The sequence below is a fragment of the Schistocerca serialis genome, chromosome 10, assembly GCF_023864345.2.
Source record: "Schistocerca serialis cubense isolate TAMUIC-IGC-003099 chromosome 10, iqSchSeri2.2, whole genome shotgun sequence".
In the NCBI taxonomy this organism is placed as follows: Eukaryota; Metazoa; Arthropoda; class Insecta; order Orthoptera; family Acrididae; genus Schistocerca; species Schistocerca serialis.
This window is the reverse complement of record NC_064647.1, coordinates 198,839,190-198,861,260: the sequence shown is the minus strand read 5'-3', so window position 1 is coordinate 198,861,260 and position 22,071 is coordinate 198,839,190. Positions and strand designations below refer to the sequence as shown.

At 43.4% G+C, this 22,071-nt stretch overlaps 1 protein-coding gene across 1 annotated transcript in view; it reads left to right on the top strand.

Annotated features, from left to right (window-relative positions):
• Window positions 1–22,071, top strand: part of LOC126424683 (uncharacterized) — a 223,591-nt gene that overhangs the window by 40,000 nt on the left and 161,520 nt on the right. The window contains exon 3 of the mRNA XM_050087410.1: window positions 8,979–11,303. Coding sequence (XP_049943367.1) covers window positions 9,067–11,303 — 2,237 coding nt within the window. The 5' untranslated portion in view covers window positions 8,979–9,066. The remainder of the gene's footprint in view (window positions 1–8,978; window positions 11,304–22,071) is intronic.

Genomic DNA, 22,071 nt, shown 5'->3' with positions numbered 1-22,071 from the left:
CTCAACAGAGGTGCTCTCCCAGTGAAGTACTGAGGAGAGACTTGTTCCTCGCTCTTTCGAGTACACGTACGAGCGCACACGCTCTCGTTACGTGTTCTCGCTCCAAGAGCGACAACGGAACAGCCCCTCTCCACGGCAGACGGGAAGGGGTATATCTTTCGGTCTCTTCCATTATTCCTTCAGCTCAAGGCGTCAGAAATATCGTCTGCCAATCAGCATTGCTCTTCTAAAATGGGAGAATGACGTTTCGTTTAAGGCGACCAACCCGGAAACTTGTAGCATTGGCGTTTGGCGTTTGCTGTCTCCCTGTGAAAACCTCTGAAACTGCGTGCTATGTGTAAAGAATGCATAGGCTGGCCGCTCCCACACAATGTAGCGGAATTTGCTTTTAAGCCGAACACGGGATCGTTTCCCCTTTTCACTCGGGCCCTCGCTGTCCGCTACACGGTTGGTCATCGGCCGACAAGGGCTGGATCGTCCTCTGAAGGGCCTGGCGTCCCTCTGTGCGGTCTCTCTCATGCACTAAAAGCCTCTGTGACCGTCGTGTCTGGAATGTATGTGTGCACGCCAGCCTCGAGTATTTCAAACACGGTGCACTCACTTGTCAACTGCATATTGTTCACATGAATTCATACAACATTGACTTTATCTTATCGAGTTTGGGTTCGAATGAAGCGTCTTATGTGTGGAACATGATTGTGAGGGCGGAATATGTAAGCAATGAAGGTCAGGAGACCACGTCGTCTTACAACCACTATTTTGTCAGAATCGTCTGAAACTTCGTAATACTACCTATTCACTGATTAAAGCTGTGTAAAATACTGTCCTCATAGATTCAGTAGCTGGTCTCCCTTGTAGTCTATAGACCAAAGATCCCAACAGACTGAACCAAGGTTTATTTTGCAAAAAACAAGACTCAGGGGTAGAGGGTGAGGAGAAGGAGAAATGGACAGAGAGGAAGGAAGGAAATGGACGTAGAGTAGGGGGGAGGAGGAAGTGGACAAGGAATGGGTGTTGGAAGAGATGGAGGGAGAGAGAGAGAGAGAGAGAGAGAGAGAGAGAGAGAGAGAGAGAGAGAGACAGGAGGGGTTGGAGATGGACGAGGAGGAGAAATGAAGAGGAGGATGAGGAGACGGACAGAGACAGGGAGAGTAGGAGACACAGTGGGGGAAGGACTTTAGGATGTATGTCCAATTCCCATACGTATTTAGCAATTGCGAAGCACTGACAGGTTCGCTAGTGGCAATTGTACACATAAATAACGCCTTTAGTGTTTTCGAAACGACAGCTGTTTAAGTTTATACTACATTTGTTGTTTTTCATTAGTTGTTGAACAACATACAATAACAAATGCAACGTAATTATGAACAGCTGTTCGACGAATACACTGATAACGCGCTATTTGTGTAAATAAATACTACTGGTAACAATGGCTGCTTGCTGTTTTCTTCATATTGACACTTAAAACCAGTCGGTTCCCTAGTGTAGCTGTCCATGCATCAGCACAGCTTTAGAAAGCATCGCTCCTGCGAAACGCAACTCGCCCTTTGTCCACATGATATCTTGCGAACCATGGATTGACTTCCGGAAAGCGTTTGACTCGGTGCCCCACTGCAGACTCCTAACTAAGGTACGAGCATATGGGATTGGTTCCCAAGTATGTGAGTGGCTCGAAGACTTCTTAAGTAATAGAACCGAGTACGTTGTCCTCGATGGTGAGTGTTCATCGGAGGTGAGGGTATCATCTGGAGTGCCCCAGGGAAGTGTGGTAGGTCCGCTGTTGTTTTCTATCTACATAAATGATCTCTAGGATAGGGTGGATAGCAATGTGCGGCTGTTTGCTGATGATGATGTACGGGAAGGTGTCGTCGTTGAGTGACTGTAGGAGGATACAAGATGACTTGTACAGGATTTGTGATTGGTGTAAAGAATGGCAGGTAACTCTAAATATAGATAAATGTAAATTAATGCAGATGAATAGGAAAAAGAATCCCGTAATGTTCGAATACTCCATTAGAAGTGTAGCGCTTCACACAGTCACGTCGATTAAATATTTGGGCGTAACGTTGCAGAGCGATATGAAGTGGGACAAGCATGTAATGGCAGTTGTGGGGAAGGCGGACAGTCGTCTTCGGTTCATTGGTAGAATTTTGGGAAGATGTAGTTCATCGGTAAAGGAGACCGCTTATAAAACACTAATACGACCTATTCTTGAGTACTCTTCGAGCGTTTGGGATCCCTATCAGGTCGGACTGAGGGAGGACATAAAGGCAGTTCAGAGGCGGACTGCTAAAGTTGTTGCTGGTAGGTTTGATCATCACGCGAGTGTTACGGAAATGCTTCCGGAACTCGTGTGGGAGTCAAGGAGGCGTTCTTTTCGTGAATCGCTACTGAGGAAATTTAGAGAACCAGCATTTGAGGCTTACTGCAGTACAATTTTACTGCCGCCAACTTATATTTCGCGAAAAGACCACGAAAGATAAGAGAGATTAGGGCTCGTACAGAGGCATATAGGCAGTCATTTTTCCCTCGTTCTGTTTGGGAGTGGAACAGGGAGAGAGGATGCTAGTTGTGGTACGAGGTACCCTCCGCCACGCACCGTATGGTGGATTGCGGAGTATGTATGTAGATGTAGATCTTAGAGTGATCTTAGTGAAGTACTTATTCCCTAATTTGTCTCATTATTTTCTGCGCAGCAAAATCCTCTGGTATCAGAATACCTCCTCATCCTTTTGGACACAAATCAGTTGTGTACTAACAGAGAGACGTCTCCTGAGACATATCCAATCTAACACTTAGAACATTTTGCATTTTCACTCATTCAGAAGAAAAGAGTAAAACAGAAACTGTTTCATGGATCACTGGGTATTGTGCTCCAACTGTGTTGCAAATCGGTATGTAGGAGATACGTCGTCTTCCTGTCTAACGAAGCGTTAGATAGTAATCCGAAAACAAACTTTAGGTATTGTTTGCCAGATTACGTTTCTTCTTGTATCAACCACACGACACTCTTCGCGTATTTGAAACATAGATGTTTGACACTCCTAAGTTTTCTTGTCTACCTGGTACTACACCACATGAAGTAGCGCTTTGGAAAGCACGCTGTATGTAACCAGCAGCAGTGTGGTATTCCTCTGTAGGTGTTGACATCGCTTTAGTCTCCTTTTCTTATATAAAGGATGAATTAATTGGTACTCTCAGCTCTCTGGAATTTGTGCCTTATTCGTTTTGACATCTGTAATAGATTTCCATCAGACAGTGTCCATAATTCTGCAATTATTCCATCATCTCTCGCTTCTTTGTTGTTTTCACTGAATTATTTCTAACATTTCTTTCGTATTTTGTGGGTTAAGTTTAGGTGTTTTTTGAGTCTGCCTTTTGGTATGCCACATTTTAATCGTTTCTTGAAATATTTAGCCAATAATTCACTGTTTTCTTTGTTGGATGATGATGGCCTTCTACAATGTTTTCGAAAATAAGGATTTGGAAGGTTACATCTTGAGAGGTTATATTTAAGTACTTTGTAGGGTCTTTCTCGTTTTTCTGAAAATCGTTTCCAATTTGACAGAGTTGGTGTTTATTATATGTGCACTTAGTGCTTTTTATCATGTTGGCTGCTTGCCATCGAAATTCCTTAAATTTTAATTATTACTTACATGAAAAAGATTTTAATGTAATAAGTTTTTGAAACAAATTAAAAAGCATAAAATAATTTTTCCTAGCTCCATACAGATTCCTAACTCCATACAGATAGTCCTTAAAATGTGTGCTTGTGAGTTATTAATAGCTATGACAATACTTGCAAAATCTAAAACGAGAAACGACGCGCATTCAATAGATGACTGATCATGAATAGTTCACCTAAGTCACTAACAAGTTTATTGCCCTGAAAATGGTATGAACTGTTGCATGATTTTTCTGAACGTTGGCTACTCTCTGTACTCCTCACTATTACATAATGCGTGCAGCTCATTTAAATTTTACAAGTAGCCTCATTCTTATTAAAAATTCACAAGCACGAGTTTTCAGGCTATCTGCGCGTTGTTATAAATCTGTAAGGGACTAGGAGAATAATTTCATATTTTTTAATTAGTTTTAAAAACGTGCTAAATTGAAATTTTTTTTCATTTAATTATTTTCTGCTTCTTAGTCTTGTGTGAGTGAAATTTTTAAATTGATTTTAAACATTCTGATGAGATTATAACAGACACATGTGTTGAATATCAGTTTTATTTATGTTTCTCCTCATGTGAGGCAACCAGTAGATTGCTTCTTCCTATGTACACCTCGAAAAAAGTCTGTGGAGGTACAATTAGAGAGATTTGAGCTCACATGGAGACATACCGCAAACGATTTGCGAAAGTAACAGCAGTAGGGGGTAGTAGCAGTGGAACATAAAGTAACTTTCAGCTACACACCAGACAAGAACGCGAGTTAATATTGCATTGTCGTCCAGTTCTGAGCTATATTGAAAGTTAAAAGTCCCCAGCTAATCAGGTAGTTAGTTTAAAATCAATTGCAAAACTTCGTACTGAACAGAAACTGACAAGAAGGCGACGCAATGAAAAGTGTTAGAAAAGAATGTTCCTTCTTGTTCGAATGCGCCTGTTGATATCCCTTTTGTGAGGGCCTCCTCACACTCTTCGTTTCACCATTTACATTTCTTATCCCTTGTTGTTGAAGCTCAGGTATCATGTCCCCTATACCCCGCACGTTTGGGCATCAAAGTCTAGCATTTTTTAATTGAGTTCTTTGTTTGTTATTATATCCCTTATTTCAAATGTATCTATTATTATCTTCTAAATGTTTAACTGATTTTAATGAACTCCCTCTTGATAATTATTGAATAGAGGTCTGTTTCGATACATTCCTTTCTTAACCTTCAAATTCACGATTTCCTTCTCATTTTTCACGGATTTCTCTGTGTGGTTTGTTTGGATTTCTCTAAGGAGTTTATTTGGCGATTTCCCGGTCTTCTGTTTGCAGGATAACCTTTTGAAATTCGTGCACATCAATTTCAACTGGTACAGTTCCATACGTCTTTTGCTGAAACTCACAGCCAATTTTGTGAAAAAATTTTCTTTCCCAATTGTTGGGTTTATGTCTCCCACTAGAATTTTAATATCATTATCTGGAAGTTTTTGGGTGTTGATTCTAGCAGCTCCCAGAACATCTCTACTTTCCGTGGGTTTCTTTTGTTACACAACTGACTGAATATTTTCGTAATTATTGTTCTTATTTTTGCTTTGGATGTTACAGTTTTGCTTTTTGTATTCCTAATCCTTTGTTTGTAGTGTCCAAAGTACGCTCACAATGGAAAAGACGAGATTTTTTAATTATGGAGTATAAAACTGTTTTGATAGTTACATACCAGAGATGAAAAATCTTTTTTAATGATAGTGGCTCATATTTGTGGCTTCTAGCCATCTCAGTCTGATGTGAGAACAAAATAGCAGTATCGCCCAAATAATTTTGGTTTCATTTGCAAATCAGTATTTACAAAAAATGCTCTCTTAATTACGTATATTTCATACAATATTTCAGTTAATAATACAAAGATGAAATTTAAGCGGCATTTGCTTAGACAGTCCGTATATATTGTAACTACAATGACATGATCTTTTTCTGTTCTTTATTTATAGCTGTTTTGTAACAATTTAACCTTAGTTTTCCAACCGTTTAGTGTATATGTTTAATACAACAGGTAGTCTTGGTTGTTAGACTTCTCTTGACTAATTTTCTAATTTTTTAGTGATTTTGTGGTTAAGAACTAATACTGCTACTACACCTAATTTCAATGTCGTGTTCAGGTTTACACCTCAATAAAACCTTTGTCTTTTCGTGAAAAATTAAATTTCTTTTCATTCCAATTACTCATTTTCTTCTATTTTCTTTTTTATGATAATGTCACATTGATATAAAAGTGCATGCAATAAAAAAATACCACACTGAAATATGGATTAAGTTTATAAAACATGAGATTAACTTAATACCTGACAGAAGGTGATAATTTTTCTTTGCCCTATCCTACTCATACCGTACACGAAGTGCATTCGCGTTATAATACCTCCGATTTTTCTTCTCGCAAACTTATGACAAGAAATTTGTGAAACTTGTGTCACTTTGCAACGTAATCTCCCTGCAGCCATACAAATTTATCACCGCATCAACGCCATGATTCTGTGGCCGCTGCAAACGCTTCTTTAGAAGTCTGGTTTGATCACTGGTAAATCGCTTATGTGGTAGCGGCACAGTTTGTGAATGTGCAACCATGGAGAGTGTTTTTCATCGTCGGAAACAGCCAAAAGTCCTTAAGAGCGGGACCAGGCGAGTAAAGGGCATGAAAAGTTTTTTCTGGGTTGTTTTCAAGAACAAACTGCAGCATCACTTTCTCTCAATGCAATGGTGTGTTGTCTTGCTGAAAAAGCACAAAAGCAGCTTTTTCCAGACATTTTCCACACAATGCTTGAACTACCTAATTGCATAAAACATTTTGGTACGTTGCACCTGGCACCTGCCTTTTGGGAGCAATGAGAAAGGATGGTGGTATCACTGTCCCAGACCATGGCCACCATAATTTTTCCAGTACTGCTGCTTACCCTTTTTTGTGGGGGAGGGGCCTTGAGTGTGTGTTCTCATTACGGTGACTGGCACCTCCTTTCAGTATTGAAAAACCTCATCCGTGTCTCATACATTGTCACAATTGAGGAAAAGAAAGTCCCATTCATGCTTTTATCATATGTCAACATTACCTGGCTGTGTGCAATCATGTGGTCATCCAGCAGCATTCTTGACGTGGAGCTGCCAAGAGGACATTTCGCATTTTCATGTCCTCATGCACAGATTCGAGGGAAATGCCAACTTTGGGGGTGATGTGTTCTACTACACTCATTCGGTGTTCCTCCAGCACACCTTTCTCCACTCTCTCGAATATGACGTCAGACAGGCTCGTGTAAGGCCAAGATTGCCCTGGTTTGCTGTCACATGTCTTTCTGTCCTCTTTGAAGTGTCGTACTAACGAAGGCACATTACACAAACCTATGATACCAATATCACATGTCTCTTTCAACTGGTGAGAAATTTCTGTTGGTATCACACCAAAAAAGCGGAGAAAACGAATGATTACACCACCTTTCAGTAATGAAAATGTCATTTTATGTATCAGAAACAGTCCTCATTCTCGCTGCTGCTACCAGACTTTTGTGTACTAAAATGTGCTACCACCACTGTCACGTATTCACAATGTGTGGATGCATATTTTAAAATAACAACACGTTTCTCTCTGTATCTGGTCCTAAGAATACATCGGGGGTGTTATAACTTGAATGTACACTCATGCTCATAAACTAAGGATAACTGCAGAATGTGTTGCCACACAACGTGGCGCTATACAAGGCTGGCGCTAATAGCATAGCCACATAGGGAACACACACGACACAGATCTGTAAGTCCACGGTATTGGTGATAAGTTGAGAAAACCGTCCCGAAACACGTGCTACAAAACTTCACTGTTTCATCTACCCTGGCATCAATATGGGATATGATCACCATGCACACATACACAGGCCGTAGAATGGGTTGGCATACTCTGGATCAGGTGGTCGAGCAGCTGCTGGGATATAGCCTCCCATTCTAGCACCAGTGCCTGTCGGAGCTCCTGAAGTGTCATAGGGGTTTGAAGACTTGCAGTGATACGTCGACCGAGAGCATTCCAGACGTGCTTGATGGGATTTAGGTCTGGAGAACAGGCAGGCCACTCCATTCGCCTGATATCTTCTGTTTCAAGGTACTCCTCCACGATGACAGCTCGGTGGAGCTGTGCGTAATCATCCATCAGGAGGAAGGTGGGACCCACTGCATAACTGAAAAGGCAGACATACTGGTACAAAATGACGTCCCAATACACCTGACCTGTTATAGTTCCTCTGTGAAAGACATGCAGGGGTGTACATGCACCAATCATAATCCCACCCCACACCATCAAACCATGACCTCCATAAAGGTCCCTTTCAAGGACATTAAGGGATTGGTATCTGATTCCTGGTTCACACCAGATGAAAACCCATCGAGAATCACTGTTGAGACACATCTGTGAACATAACCTGGGACCTCTGTTCCAATGACCATGGACTGTATTCTTGACACCAGGCTTTAAGGGCTCTCCTGTGACCAGAGGTCAGTGGAATGCACGTTGCAGGTCTCCGGGCGACTAAACCATCTCTCTTTAGTCGTCTGTAGACTGTGCCTCGGGAGACAACTGTTCCAGTGGCTGCTGTAAGGTCCCGAGCAAGGCTACCTGCAGTACTCCGTGGCTGTCTGCGGGCGCTGGTGGTGAGATATCGGTCATCTTGTGGTGTTGTACTCTGTGGACGTCCCGTACTATAGCACCTGGACATGTTTCCTGTCTGCTCGAATCGTTGCCATAATCTTGAGATCACACTTCATGGCACAAGTAGGGCCCATGTCACGACCTGCTGTTTTTGACTAACCTCCAGTCGCCCTAGTATTTTACCCCTCATAAAGTCATCAATATGTGTTCTTTGAGCCATTTTCGACACACAGTCACCATTAGCACATCTGAAAACATCTGCACACTTACTCGCTGCGCCGTACTCTGCCATGCACCAACACACCTCTGCATATGTCGACTGCTGCGAGCGCCACAGTGTGACAACCGCAGGTCAAAAGCACCCGCATGGTCATACTCTGAGGTGATTTAAACCCGCAAACCGCCCACTAGAGCATTGTTTCACCATGTGTCAGAATTATCCTTAATTTATGAGCATGAGTGTACCTCGTAAAAGAGAGCTTTATCGTGAACTATTTTACTTTTCTCTTCAAAAAATGTTTGAAATGTGTTTCCTGTGAAACTGCTATCTGAAAAAGTTCTACTGCCACATCCATCATGAATATACCTTATTTGAGAGCCTGTTTTGTTTTCTGTAACTATAATAAATAATTTGTTTCTGTTGTTTTAGACTCTCAGAGGCTGAAAATCCACGGGGGAACCAGCCAGGCAGCTCGAAGCAGCAGAAGAATAAAGGTGCGAAGACGAAGACTTCTGCCATGCAGAGAGTTGCAGCTGCTGCTACTGGTAGAAGCGTCACCTCAGCATCCAGTACCATACATCAGGATCCTCAGAGTTCCTTGTCTGTGGCCGCAGATACCACACCTGTGACAAACTCAGAAGTGTGGAGCCAACACAACAACAAGCCCACAGAGATGCTCGGATGTGAATATACAGACATGCCAGCATCCATTTCTAATGAAGAGGGGTCATTACAGAGGTTGAGAGGTTCCCCATACATGAGAAGGAAACCAGTCGGAGGCACCAGTAATCAACAAACAAGAAGTTATGAGTACTTGGTGCCTGGACTTAATAGGTGGCATGAAACTGACCGCGAACCACTTTCTCACATCAACCAAAAGGTGAATCATTTCCCATATGGGACCTTGCGGAGAGATGAAAGTGAAACAACAGTCAGTGCCCCTGATGTGAACATACCAGTATCTTCTGGAAGGTACGAGCAGTGGAATACGATTGGATTGACTGGCAAAGGTTCATCATATGGGCCAAGGCCTCCAGTCGTAGTTCATAAACCAACTACTGGTGGCAGTAGAGATGGCCTATCGTATGTGTGTCACAACGAATTTTGGAAGAATGCTTTCCCTGGCGTTGCCATGAAGCTTGTTGCAAGTGCACCAGATGTCAGCTTGAAAGAGCCAGTCAGAGCACCAGCATGGAACACCCTGCAATCTCTAGCCACAATTGGCAATGCTCCAGAGAAGACAGCCAGTTCCCCTGATGTGCACAGACCTACACCGGTAGCGAACGGATGGATCACTTCCTCACCTAGAGGTTATCCTCCGAGGATGTTGGGCAGTGCACCAGACATAAACTTGGCTAGAGTGCACACTACTGGAAAGATACTGAATGAGTCTGCAGCTGGTTCAAACCAGAATGTTGGATACACGGAACCAGGTACGGCAATCTGTAGAGGCCATGAGAAAAACTTGCAGCTAGTGCAGAAGCAAGAGTTTCCACTGGATGTGCTTCACCAGAAGTGTGGGAACAGCGCGCCCGATGTACGTATTCCTACTGCATCTCCCTGGGTGGAGAGGTCAGCAAAATATGACTCGCATCCATCACTCTGTACTCACGATGATCAGTCGCTGTACAAAAAACCTGAATGTTCTCTCTGCTTCAGCTATCGTGCACCTGTTGGTGAATTTAAACGCCATATTGCGAATCATCACGCAGTTCACCATCACCATACGCTACCACGACAGCAACAAGTGGATGAAGCCACCCACTGTCTCTGTAACAATTTGTCTTGGCGATCTCTCGCCACGAGGTGCCACTATTATCAGCACAACGACGTCGTCACTACAAATTTTGGAACCAATACTCATGGGCATCACAGTACGACACATTATTCCCATGTCACCACTGTCCATGGCGGTACACCTTCCAGAATGGGTGACAACTACTGTTACCATGGTAACTGTGGTACGTGCCGCCCGCATTGTAATCACGAGCATGATCCTCATCGTAGCCACTATCAACACCACCGTGACCGCTGCCATCACGAACACAAGCAGAAATGTCTGCCGCACCACCACAGCCACGTCGACGTCCGTTACGCACGCGGCTGCCCGAACCTCCACACGCATTTGCCGCAGGAACATCAGCGCAGTATTACGCAGTCGTCCCAACAAGTCTGCTTCTGCTACGAACGGGGAGCTCACAGTCACTTACAGCGAAGCCGGCAGATGTGTTGCACTTCGCCAGACTTTCAAGAAACGTCACATGCAAATTGCCACTGTTGCCGCCATGATGCGAGAAACCGTTACGTTTCGCGGGACGGCGGCTTGTCGAACGAGGTGCGGTCTGCGATGGTAGACGATTGCCACAATTCTGGAATGCGTGCAGTATCAGCAATGCCGTTTGACAGCGGTGAGAGCTGTGAAGTGATGGGATCGCCGGTGCCACACATTAGCGAGCGGGGGAAATGCGAGCAACAGGACGCGGCGGCGTGCTTGGGGATGCCGCCGCCAGGGGCGCTGCGGTCGGCTGACGCGCGCGCAGCAACGCTGCCTGCCGGCCGCGCAGAGAAGCTCGAGGCCACGCCCCCCGCCAGCACGCGGACCCTCTCCAGGGGCCGGCGCAGCGGCGCTGGGACGACGGTCTTCCAGTTCCAGCAGCAACAGGGGGCTGCGCACCCCGGCGCCGCCCGGGCCATGCTCACCGGCTCCAGGGACGGCTGGAGCGCGCTCGCGCCCGGAGAAGCCTCGGACGAGGGGTGAGTAGCGCACTGCGCCTTTCGTTCTCGCCCGCGCTTCGCAAAGCGCGCTTTCCAGCGACAGGTGAACACGCCCAGACCTGAGTTTATTGTTTCTGTTGTTGTTTTTAGTCTGAAGACTTACTTGATCCAACTTGTTAGTCTTGTCTGCCAGGGCCTTCCATCTCTGAACCCCACATCACCTGGAATGTGGGAAATTACAATGGGCGCCCCACAGGATCCGATTGTTGGCGCATTACTGTGCTGCTTTTGCTAATAATCTACCACTTAATTTGAATCAGGAGGCAGAATTTTACCGATGATGCAAGCATTGATGCGAAGCTGAGGAGAACACATTAACAGAGTAAATAATAAATGATGTTTTTGTGAAAGTTACTGACTGGTTTTGCGCAAATGGTTTGGCTTTAAAGCTAAGAGAAAACACAGCTTCTCATGTTTTTCACTGTCAAAAACGTTCCACTTGCTATTAATTTAGTATACCAACAAGAAACAATAAAAGGCTAGCAAATTCTAAGTTCTTAGCTTTGCATATTTATAAAAGTTTGACAGCAGATGCCGTATAGATCAATTATTCGCCTACTTTGACTACAAGTGTAATTGTAGATTTTGGGGATACAGCAGTCAGTAAGTTAACATATTTTACACAAAAAATCAGACTAAGAGCAGCCGACCAGTTGCAAAGGATAAAGTAATCTTTACCTAGGTTTCAATAGATATAAATCTATCTTCTTCAGAAGACGGCAGTATTATAACAACATGAAGTGATATGTCTTTATCGTTTAGGCAAACATCTGCATAGTTACATTAATTATATAAAATATAATTAATGTAACTATGCAGATGTTTGCCTAAACGATAAGGACATATCACTTCATGTTGTTATAATACTGCCGTCTTCTGAAGAAGATAGATTTATATCTATTGAAACCTAGGTAAAGATTACTTTATCCTTTGCAACTGGTCGGCTGCTCTTAGTCTGATTTACGTGGAACCGTTGCTGTAGCGTAGCTATGTTTAAAGTACTGATATTTTACACATTTTCATTCACTGACATCTTCCGGAATAATATTCTGGGGTATCTCCCCACTAGGTAAAAAATATTCATTGCACGAAAGAACATAACCAGAATTATTGACACACGTACATCCCTTTAAGCAGCTGGGAAAATTAGCCGCAGTCTCACCATGTGCATTTATTCACTTATGGAATTTGTTACCAACAATCCATCTCCGTTTGAGAATAAAAGATGTATTCACTACTACAACACTGGAGAGAAAAATGATCTGCATTACCCTTTAATGAGTCTATCTATGGCACAGAAAGGGGTGAAATATGCAGCTATAAAATTCTTTGACAATCTACGTGGAAAAAAAGTCTGACAGTTACCAGAAGTGTTTTCAAATGTAGCTTAAAGTTGTTTCTCATTAAAATCCTTTCTTCGCCGTTTAGGGATTCTCAAATAAATATAATTACTCATTTGAACAGAAACAAACTTGAAATATCCAGCAGGTAGCCATATAAATATTTCTTAATCTTGTTTATGGGTATGTGTGCGTGTGTATTGTATATTTGTTCTGCTGACGTGTTCCACGTCATAAACTTTAACGTGGACATGATCTCTGGAACATGTAACTAATTTACTGCATAAGTACTTCACCCTACATCCATTCGAATGTATTTACTGCATGACTAGAAAACCCTCTACAACTTGTAGCCCTTCAAACGTCCATGGATTAGCAGAGTAACAAATGCTCAGTGCTACAGAATGTGCCCTCTCGACTGACATCTTGTTTTAGCCAAGTTGTGCCATAAATCTTTCTCTCCAATTTAATGGGGTACCTCATCATTAGTTAGCCGATCCAAAAAAAAAAAGAAAAAAAAAAAAAGGTTCAAATGGCTCTGAGCACTATGGGACTTAACATCTGTAGTCATCAGTCCCCTAGAACTCCTTAAACCTAACTAACCTAAGGATATCACACACATCCATGCCCGAGGCAGAATTCGAACCTGCGACCATAGCGGTCACGCGGTTCCAGACTGAAGCGCCTAGAACCGCACGGCCACACCGGCAGGCTAGCCGATCCCAGACGAATTCTTTTAAGACTTCCTGGCCCTTGAATTTACAGCAAGGTCGCGTTTGTCCATGTACGAGACTGCACACGCAATCGGAAAACACGAATAATATAAAATACTGATTTTTTTTACTGGAAACTTCTGTATTTACAAAACATGCTACACGTCACAGTTAAAGTCCACTGCCTGCCGTGAACGTTAATAGCGGGGAAACTGACATCTCACTAAAAGAATTACAAATAAAACACATCGTATTTCGTATCACCTGCAATTAGCAGGCCGTAGTGGCCTGACTATGTTTTTAATACTTTGTCACTAAAGCGTTATCGCTTCATATTTGTTTTATAGGTGACATTACAGTTTTAAATGCTTTATTTCTGATGAAGGCACTCTTAGAAGTGGCCGAAACCTAGGTCAAAAAAACTTCCATTTTCGCGACCGAAGGCTGCAGTTGTTTTAATTTTACCTTGTAACGGTCGCTGACAACGCAGCCATGTTCAAAGCTTTAAGCAGTTAGTTCACTTTTGGGGAATAATTATCTGTTTTATTGTCATCCACGTGTTTCCTTACGACGGTTCTCATTTCCCGGAGAGACACAATGTTTATATACGCTGATACAGATCAACGTCTCAATCTCGCCTTCTTTCTTGTAGCGAAGCTTATTATGCCTCCATCACTTAGCTGCTTACCGAGCGAGGTGGCGCAGTGGTTAGACACTGGACTCGCATTCGGGAGGACGACGGTTCAATCCCGCGTTCGGCCATCCTGATTTAGGTTTTCCGTGATTTCCCTAAATCGCTCCAGGCAAATGCCGGGATGGTTCCTTTCAAAGGGCACGGCCGACTTCCTTCCCCGTCCTTCCCTAATCCGATGAGACCGATGACCTCGCTGTCTGGTCTCCTTCCCCAAACCAACCAACCACTTAGCTGCTTGAATCCTGGTTCACAGGAAACACTGCTTAAGCATTCGCAGATGTTTCGCCAGCTACGTCTTCGCTACCGTTTCTAAAATTTCGTAGCTCATGTAACTCATCCGTAACTTCAGCAACAGTAAGAAATGTGAAACAGATTAAATTCATTGTCAGTGCTCCATTTCATGATTTACGGTGTCACTGGGGTCCGTTGAGCGGCAAAAATCAACAATGCATTCTTCACGGCCATGTTGTCTTCAATTCGCATCCACGCAGAGCAAGTACACTGCTGGCCACCGTAAATGCAACACCAAGAAAGACAAGGGGTAGCACAACAAAATTTATTTTGTAGATAACATGTTGACCAAGTATCAAATGATTACGTTTACAGACGGCTGTGACATGTGGTTCCTGCCAGAATCAGTAGCCAGAGTAGCCGCCATTGTTGGAGATCACCGCTGCCACACGTCTCGGCATTGAGTCAAAGAGACGTTGGATGTGTTCCTGGGGTACAGCAGCCCAAGCAGCTTCCACACGTTGCCAAAGATCATCTGGTGTGGCAGCTGGGGATGTACTCTGGGTCACTCGTTGAGCAACCATGGACCACATGTTTTCTATCGGCGAAAGATCCGGAGAGCGAGCCGGCCAGGGAAGCACTTCAATCTGGTTATTGACGAAGAACCTTTGGACAATGCGTGCCACGTGTGGTCGCGCATTATCCTGTTGAAATATGGCTGTGGCCGAGCCCTGAAGGTAAGGAAGGACAACTGGCTCCAGCTCGGATATGTAGCGCCGGCTATTTAAAGTACGGGCAATGCGTACTAGAGGCGTGCGAGAGTAATATCCAATACCGCCCCAGACCATAATACCCGGTGCAAGACCAGTGTGGCGGTGCATAATGCAGCTGTCCAGCATCCTCTCTCCAAGGTGTCTCCACACTCGAATCCGACCATCGTGGTGCTGCAGACAGAAGCGTGCCTCGTCAGTAAAGACAACGTCATTCCATTCTGCCGTCCACATCCGTCTGTCATCACACCATTGGCGACGGAGACGTCTGTGGTTCTGCGTCGATGGTAGACGAAGCAATGGACGTCTTGCGGACAGACCACTCTGCTGCAAACGGCGTCGAATGGTACGCGCAGACACTGGACGATGCGTTACAGACGCAATGTGCTGTGCTATGGTTCGGGATGTCACTGAGCGATCCGTCACTGCCATGCGCACAATTTGCCTATCAGCACGTGAGGTGGTGCACCGAGGTGAATACGATCGACCACGTCGGTCCGTCGTACCCTCCTGCATCCAACGGTCACATATCCGCGTTACAGTTGTTTGGTTTCGTCCAACACGACTAGCGATTTCTCTGTATGATAATCCACAATCTCGGTAAGCCACTATCCTTCCTCTGTCGAACTCGGATACTTGATCAAAAGTTGTTCGCTGTTGTCTACGAGGCATAACTGATCGTCTTGTGAAACAACCACGAGGTAAACACAGTTGTCGAACGTACACTCGTCGAAATCGCCAAGCCTTAAATGGCGCTATGAGGTGGCGCCACAGGCGCGCGTGATGTGCGTCTGCGCTGAAATTCTAATCAGTTGCATATCTCATCGCTGCAAACCCATGGTGTAAATTTCACTTGATTCGGATGTTTCCTTCAGGGTGTTGCATTTACGGTGGCCAGCAGTGTATTATGAAGGGCATACGTGAGTTACAGGCGTAATAACGTACTCTAAACGGAAGTATTCGTTCTGATTTTGTCAGACTACTTCCGGCTTTGTGTTTTATTGTTTCTTCAGAAAACTGCGCAGACTGGATGACCAGCACCCTGGCTACGGGGAGCGCGCCTGTTTCGGTATAAGGGGTATTACCTCTTTTCATACATTTTTATCTTCATGTTGACGAACTAGGATCACATAACAAGTTCAGTACTTCTCGTTTCTTTCATTGTTGTCGTTTCCTATTTTTCTAATAGCCCATCATGTTATATTTTACTTCCTTCCGTACAGGTGTTCTTGATTTCTTATTTCCTCCATCTTGAAAGCCTTCTAGTATTTTATTAAAAAAAAAAACATTTCTTTGTGTTACGTCCGATTCTTTGACATTGTTTCTTTCTATTTCTTTCCTTATTTCTGTAATCCATTCTGTTGTCGATTTATTTTCCCAGAAATACAGGAATATTTGTTTCGTTACAGTGTTCTCATTCATTCGGTAGAGGTGTCTAAAGAAGATTAATCTTCATTTCGCATTACTTCTGATATTTTCGCTATATTTTCGTAGATCACGTTACCTCTCATTTTCCATCCATCTGTAATTTGTATGGCATCCATTAGTTTTCTAAGTATCCGTATTTTGAGTACCCCTATTCTGTCCTGCTCATAGTTCATGGTTGAACAGTCACATGAATAGAAACATTCCGGTCTTACAATTGTGGCAGCGTGTTTTAGTCTTATTTTTCTACACGTGCATTTCTTCTTGCAAATAACTTTCGTCAAACCATACGCTCTTTCCGTTTTATTAGCTCTTGCATCTATTGCAAATTTTTCTAGTCCATCGCGCTGTATAGTTCCTCCAGGACATATAAATTTGCGAACTTGCAATACTTTACGTCTTTGTGTTTCTATGTATTTTGGCACATTTTTATATTTGTCATGAATTTTGTGTTTCAGATGAAATTTTGAGACCAGTTCTATTTGCTACCTTTTCCAGAACATTCATTTGAGTCACGCTTCTGTCAGATTTTGTGAAAGTATTGCAAAATCTTCTGTAGAAGCCAGGCGGTTTACTTTCATCTCATTTCTTTCCATTTCCAGAATTATTGATTCGATTACGTGATATTTTCGCTCCAGATTTCAGATCCTTACCATTAAAAAAAACCCCATTAAGCAATAAAGATGATAAGCCACCCCCTATCTAACAGTAGTTTTTTACCTCATATGAGTGAGATACTTCTTCCATAAATTTAACTTTATAAATAATATTTCTTAGAGTTTCGTGAATTGTATTTGCTAAATTTTCTTTAACACCAAACTGCTCATTGATTTTATTTATTGTTTCTCTGCCACCGAATCACATGATTTCTTGGAATCAGTAAATGAGACTATTTTAGGTTTGTTGGTTGGGACCGTTGACCTCGCTGTTTGGCCCATTCCGACCCAAATGAACCAAATAAAATTCTCCTACCACCCATGGTCGCCAGTGGCTTGTTAATCTCACACAACATTATAAGTTCTGGAATAACACATCCGCCTTTCGTGTAAAATGATCCAGCATGTGAGGAACTTGCAGGAATGGATAAACCAAATTATTTCAAATGTTCTACCCATCTCCTTCACGGGTTCACTGAGTGCAGTTGAAGTGGGGCGCCATGATCCCGACCTGTTGATCCACAGTGCCTTCCAGAACGACAAGATCACCCACGAAATGCCCTGCGGCCTGGATCCTTCCCACGACTGTCGGGTGTTTGTTTTCAGACGTTTCACGCTGTAGCCAGCAGCCGTCTGTCCAACTGTACATAAACCACGATTCACTTGAAAGGGCCACCTGCCGGCACTCAGTGGCATTCTTGTAATAAAAGGAACTAATACTTCATAGTAGAGCAGTGATTCCCAAGTGGGAAGCCGGCCGGAGTGGCCGTGCGGTTCTAGGCGCTACAGTCTGTAACCGAGCCACCCCAGCCATCCTGATTTAGGTTTTCCGTGATTTCCCTAAATCGTTTCAGGCAAATGCCGGGATGGTTCCTTTGAAAGGGCACGGCCGATTTCCTTCCCCATCCTACCCTAACCCGAGCTTGCGCTCCGTCTCTAATGACCTCCTTGTCGACGGGACGTTAAACGACACTAACCTAACCTAACCGAGCGACCGCTACTGTCGCAGGTTCGAATCCTGCCTCGGACATGAATGTGTGTGATGTCCTTAGGTTTGTTGTAGTTGTGGTCTTCAGTCCTGAGACTAGTCTGATGCAGCTCTCCATGCTACTCTATCCTGTGCAAGCTTCTTCATCTCCCAGTACGTACTGCAACCTACATCCTTCTGAATCTGTTTAGCGTATTCATCTCTTGGTCTCCCTCTACGATTTTTACCCTCCACGCTGCCCTCCAATGCTAAATTTGTGATCCCTTGATGCCTCAGAACATGTCCTACCAACCGGTCCCTTCTTCTAGTCAAGTTATGCCACAAACTCCTCTTCTTCCCAATTCTATTCAATACTTCATCATTAGTTATGTGATCTTACCATCTAATCTTCAGCATTCTACTGTAGCACCACATTTCGAAAGCTTCTATTCTCTTTTTGTCCAAATTATTTATCGTCCACGTTTCACTTCCATACATGGCTACACTCCGTACAAATACTTTCAGAAACGACCTCCTGACACTTAAATCTGTACTGGATGTTAACAAATTTCTCTTCTTCAGAAACGCTTTCCTTCCCATTGCCAGTCTACATTTTACATCCTCTCTATTTAGACCATCATCAGTTACTTTGCTCCCCAAATAGCAAAACTCCTTTACTACTATGAGTGTCTCATTTCCTAATCTAATTCCCTCAGCATCACCCGACTTAATTCCACTACATTCCGTTATCCTCGTTTTGCTTTTGTTGATGTTCATCTTATATCCTCCTTTCAAGACACTGTCCATTCCGTTCAACTGCTCTTCCAAGTCCTTTGCTGTCTCTGACAGAATTACAATGTCATCGACGAATCTCAAAGTTTTTATTTCTTCTCCGTGGATTTTAATACCTACTCCGAATTTTTCTTTTGTTTCCTTTACTGCTTGCTCAATATACAGATTGAAAAACATCGGGGAGAGGCTACAACCCTGTCTCACTCCCTTCCCAACCACTGCTTCCGTTTCATGCCCCTCGACTCTTATAACTGCCATCTTGTTTCTGTACAAATTGTAAATAGCCTTTCGCTCCCTGTATTTTACCCCTTCCACCTTTAGAATCTGAAAGAGAGTACTCCAGTCGACATTGTCAAAAGCTTTCTCTAAGTCTACAAATGCTTGAAACTTAGGTTTGCCTTTTCTTAATCTTTCTTCTAAGATAAGTGGTAGGGTCAGTATTGCCTCACGTGTTCCAACATTTCTACGGAATCCAAACTGATCTTCCCCGAGGTCGACTTCTACCAGTTTTTCCATTCTGCAAAGAATTCGCGTTGGTATTTTGCAGCTGTGACTTATTAAACTGATAGTTCGGTAATTTTCACATCTGTCAACAACGGCTTTCTTTCGGATTGGAATTATTATATTATTCTTGAAGTCTGAGGGTATTTCGCCTGTTTCATACATCTTGCTCACCAGATGGTAGAGTTTTGTCATGACTGGCTCTCCCAAGGCCGTCAGTAGTTCTAATGGAATGTTGTCTACTCCCGGGGCCTTGTTTCGACTCAGGTCTTTCAGCACTCTGTCAAACTCTTCACGCAGTATCGTATCTCCCATTTCATCTTCATCTACATCCTCTTCCATTTCCATAATATTGTCCTCAAGTACATCGCTCTTGTATAGACCCTCTATATACTCCTTCCACCTTTCTGCTTTCCCTTCTTTGCTTAGAACTGGGTTTCCATCTGAGATCTTGATATTCGTACAAGTGGTTCTCTTTTCTCCAAAAGTCTCTTTAATTTTCCTGTAGCCAGTGTCTATCTTACCCCTAGTGAGATAAGCTTCTACATCCTTACATTTGTCCGCAAGCCATCCCTGCTTCGCAGTTTTGCACTTCCTGTCGATCTCATTTTTGATACGTTTGTATTCCTTTTTGCCTGCTTCATTTACTGCATTTTTATATTTTCTCCTTTCATCAATTAAATTCAATATTTCTTCTGTTACCGATGGATTTCTACCAGCCCTCGTCTTTTTACCTACTTGATCGTCTGATGCCTTCACTACTTCATCCCTCAGAGCTACCCATTCTTCTTCTAGTGTGATTGATTCCCCCATTCCTGTCCATTGTTCCCTTATGTTCTCCCTGAAACTCTCTACAACCTCCGGTTTAGTCAGTTTCTGCAGGTCCCATCGCCTTAAATTCCCACCTTTTTGCAGTTTCTTCAGTTTTAATCTACCGTTCATAACCAATAGATTGTGGTCAGAGTCCACATCTGCCCCTGGAAATGTCCTACAATTTAAAACCTGGTTCCTAAATGTCTGTTTTACCATTATATAATCTATCTGATACCTTTTAGTATCTCCAGGGTTCTTCTTTTATTATTCTTGAACCAAGTGTTAGCTATGATTAATTTATGCTCTGTGCAAAATTCTACCAGACGGCTTCCTCTTTCACCTACTATGTTTCCTTCTCTCCCTTTTCCTACTCTCGAATTCCAGTCACCCATGACTATTAAATTTTCGTCTCCCTTCACTACCTGAATAATTTCTTTTATATCATCATACATTTCATCAATTTCTTCATCATCTGCAAAGCTAGTTGTCATATAAACTTGTACTACTTTAGTAGGCGTGGGCTTCGTGTCTATCTTGGCCACAATAATGCGTTCACTATGCTGTTTGTAGTAGCTTACCCACACTCCTATTTTTTTATTCATTATTAAACCTACTCCTGCATTACCCCTATTTGATTTTGTGTTTATAACCCAGTAATCACCTGACCCAAAGTCTTGTTCCTCCTGCCATCGAACTTAGCTAATTTCCACTATATCTAACTTTAACCTATCCGTTTCCCTTTTTAAATTTTCTAACCCATCTGCCCGATTAAGGGATCTGACATTCCACGCTCCGATCCGTAGAACGCCAGCGTTACTATCTTATTATTATGAGAGTGGTTAGACACAAAGCATTAACTGCCTATTGTCGTCTAATGTCTGTCAGTTCAGAAGTAAAGACTGCAGCAGTGAAGGGATTTATGAAGAGTAAGTATAATGCACACATCTGAACTTCCAGAATGGGATTTTCACTCTGCAGCGGAGTGTGCGCTGATGAAACTTCCTGGCAGATTAAAACTGTGTGCCGGACCGAGACTCGAACTCCGGACCTTTGCCTTTCGCGGGCAAGTGCTCTACCAACTGAGCTACCCAAGCACGACTCACGCCCCGTCCTCGCAGCCTTACTTCTGCCAGTCCCTCGTCTCCTACCTTCCAAACTTTACAGAAGCTCTCCTGCGGACCTTGCAGAACTAGCACTCCTGGAAGAAAGGATATTGCGGAGACATGGCTTAGCCACAGCCATGGGGAGCTTTTGTAAGGTTTGGAAGGTAGGAGACGAGGTACTGGCAGAAGTAAGGCTGTGAGGCCGAGGCGTGAGTCGTGCTTGGGTAGCTCTGTTGGTAGAGCACTTGCCCGCGAAAGGCAAAGGTCCCAAGTTCGAGTCTCGGTCCGGCACACAGTTTTAATCTGCCAAGAAGTTTCATTTCGCTACCCTTTACGAAGACTGAATCTTTGTCTTTACACCGTAACCGTAGACCCACGTCTCTTCACCAGTTATGATTCTGTCAACGAACATTTGGTTCTCATTTGCGCGATCAAAAAGCTCTTCACAGATTGCGAGGCGAGGGCCTTTCTGGTCTTGACTCATGAGCCGTGGGACGAACTTGGCGGCAACACGATGCATTCCAAGGTGCTGCGTCAGGATTTCATGACGTGATCCAACTGAAATGTCAGATTCTTCTGAAATCTCTCGAACAGTCAGTCTTCGATTGGCATTCTCATTTTCCTTGAAGTTGAGCGTCCGCGGTAAATGTTAATGGGCGTCCTGAACGAGGGTCATCTTTAACTTTCGTCGAGCCATTTCTACACCTTGTGAACCATCCGTAACAGGGAGTACGGCTTTTGC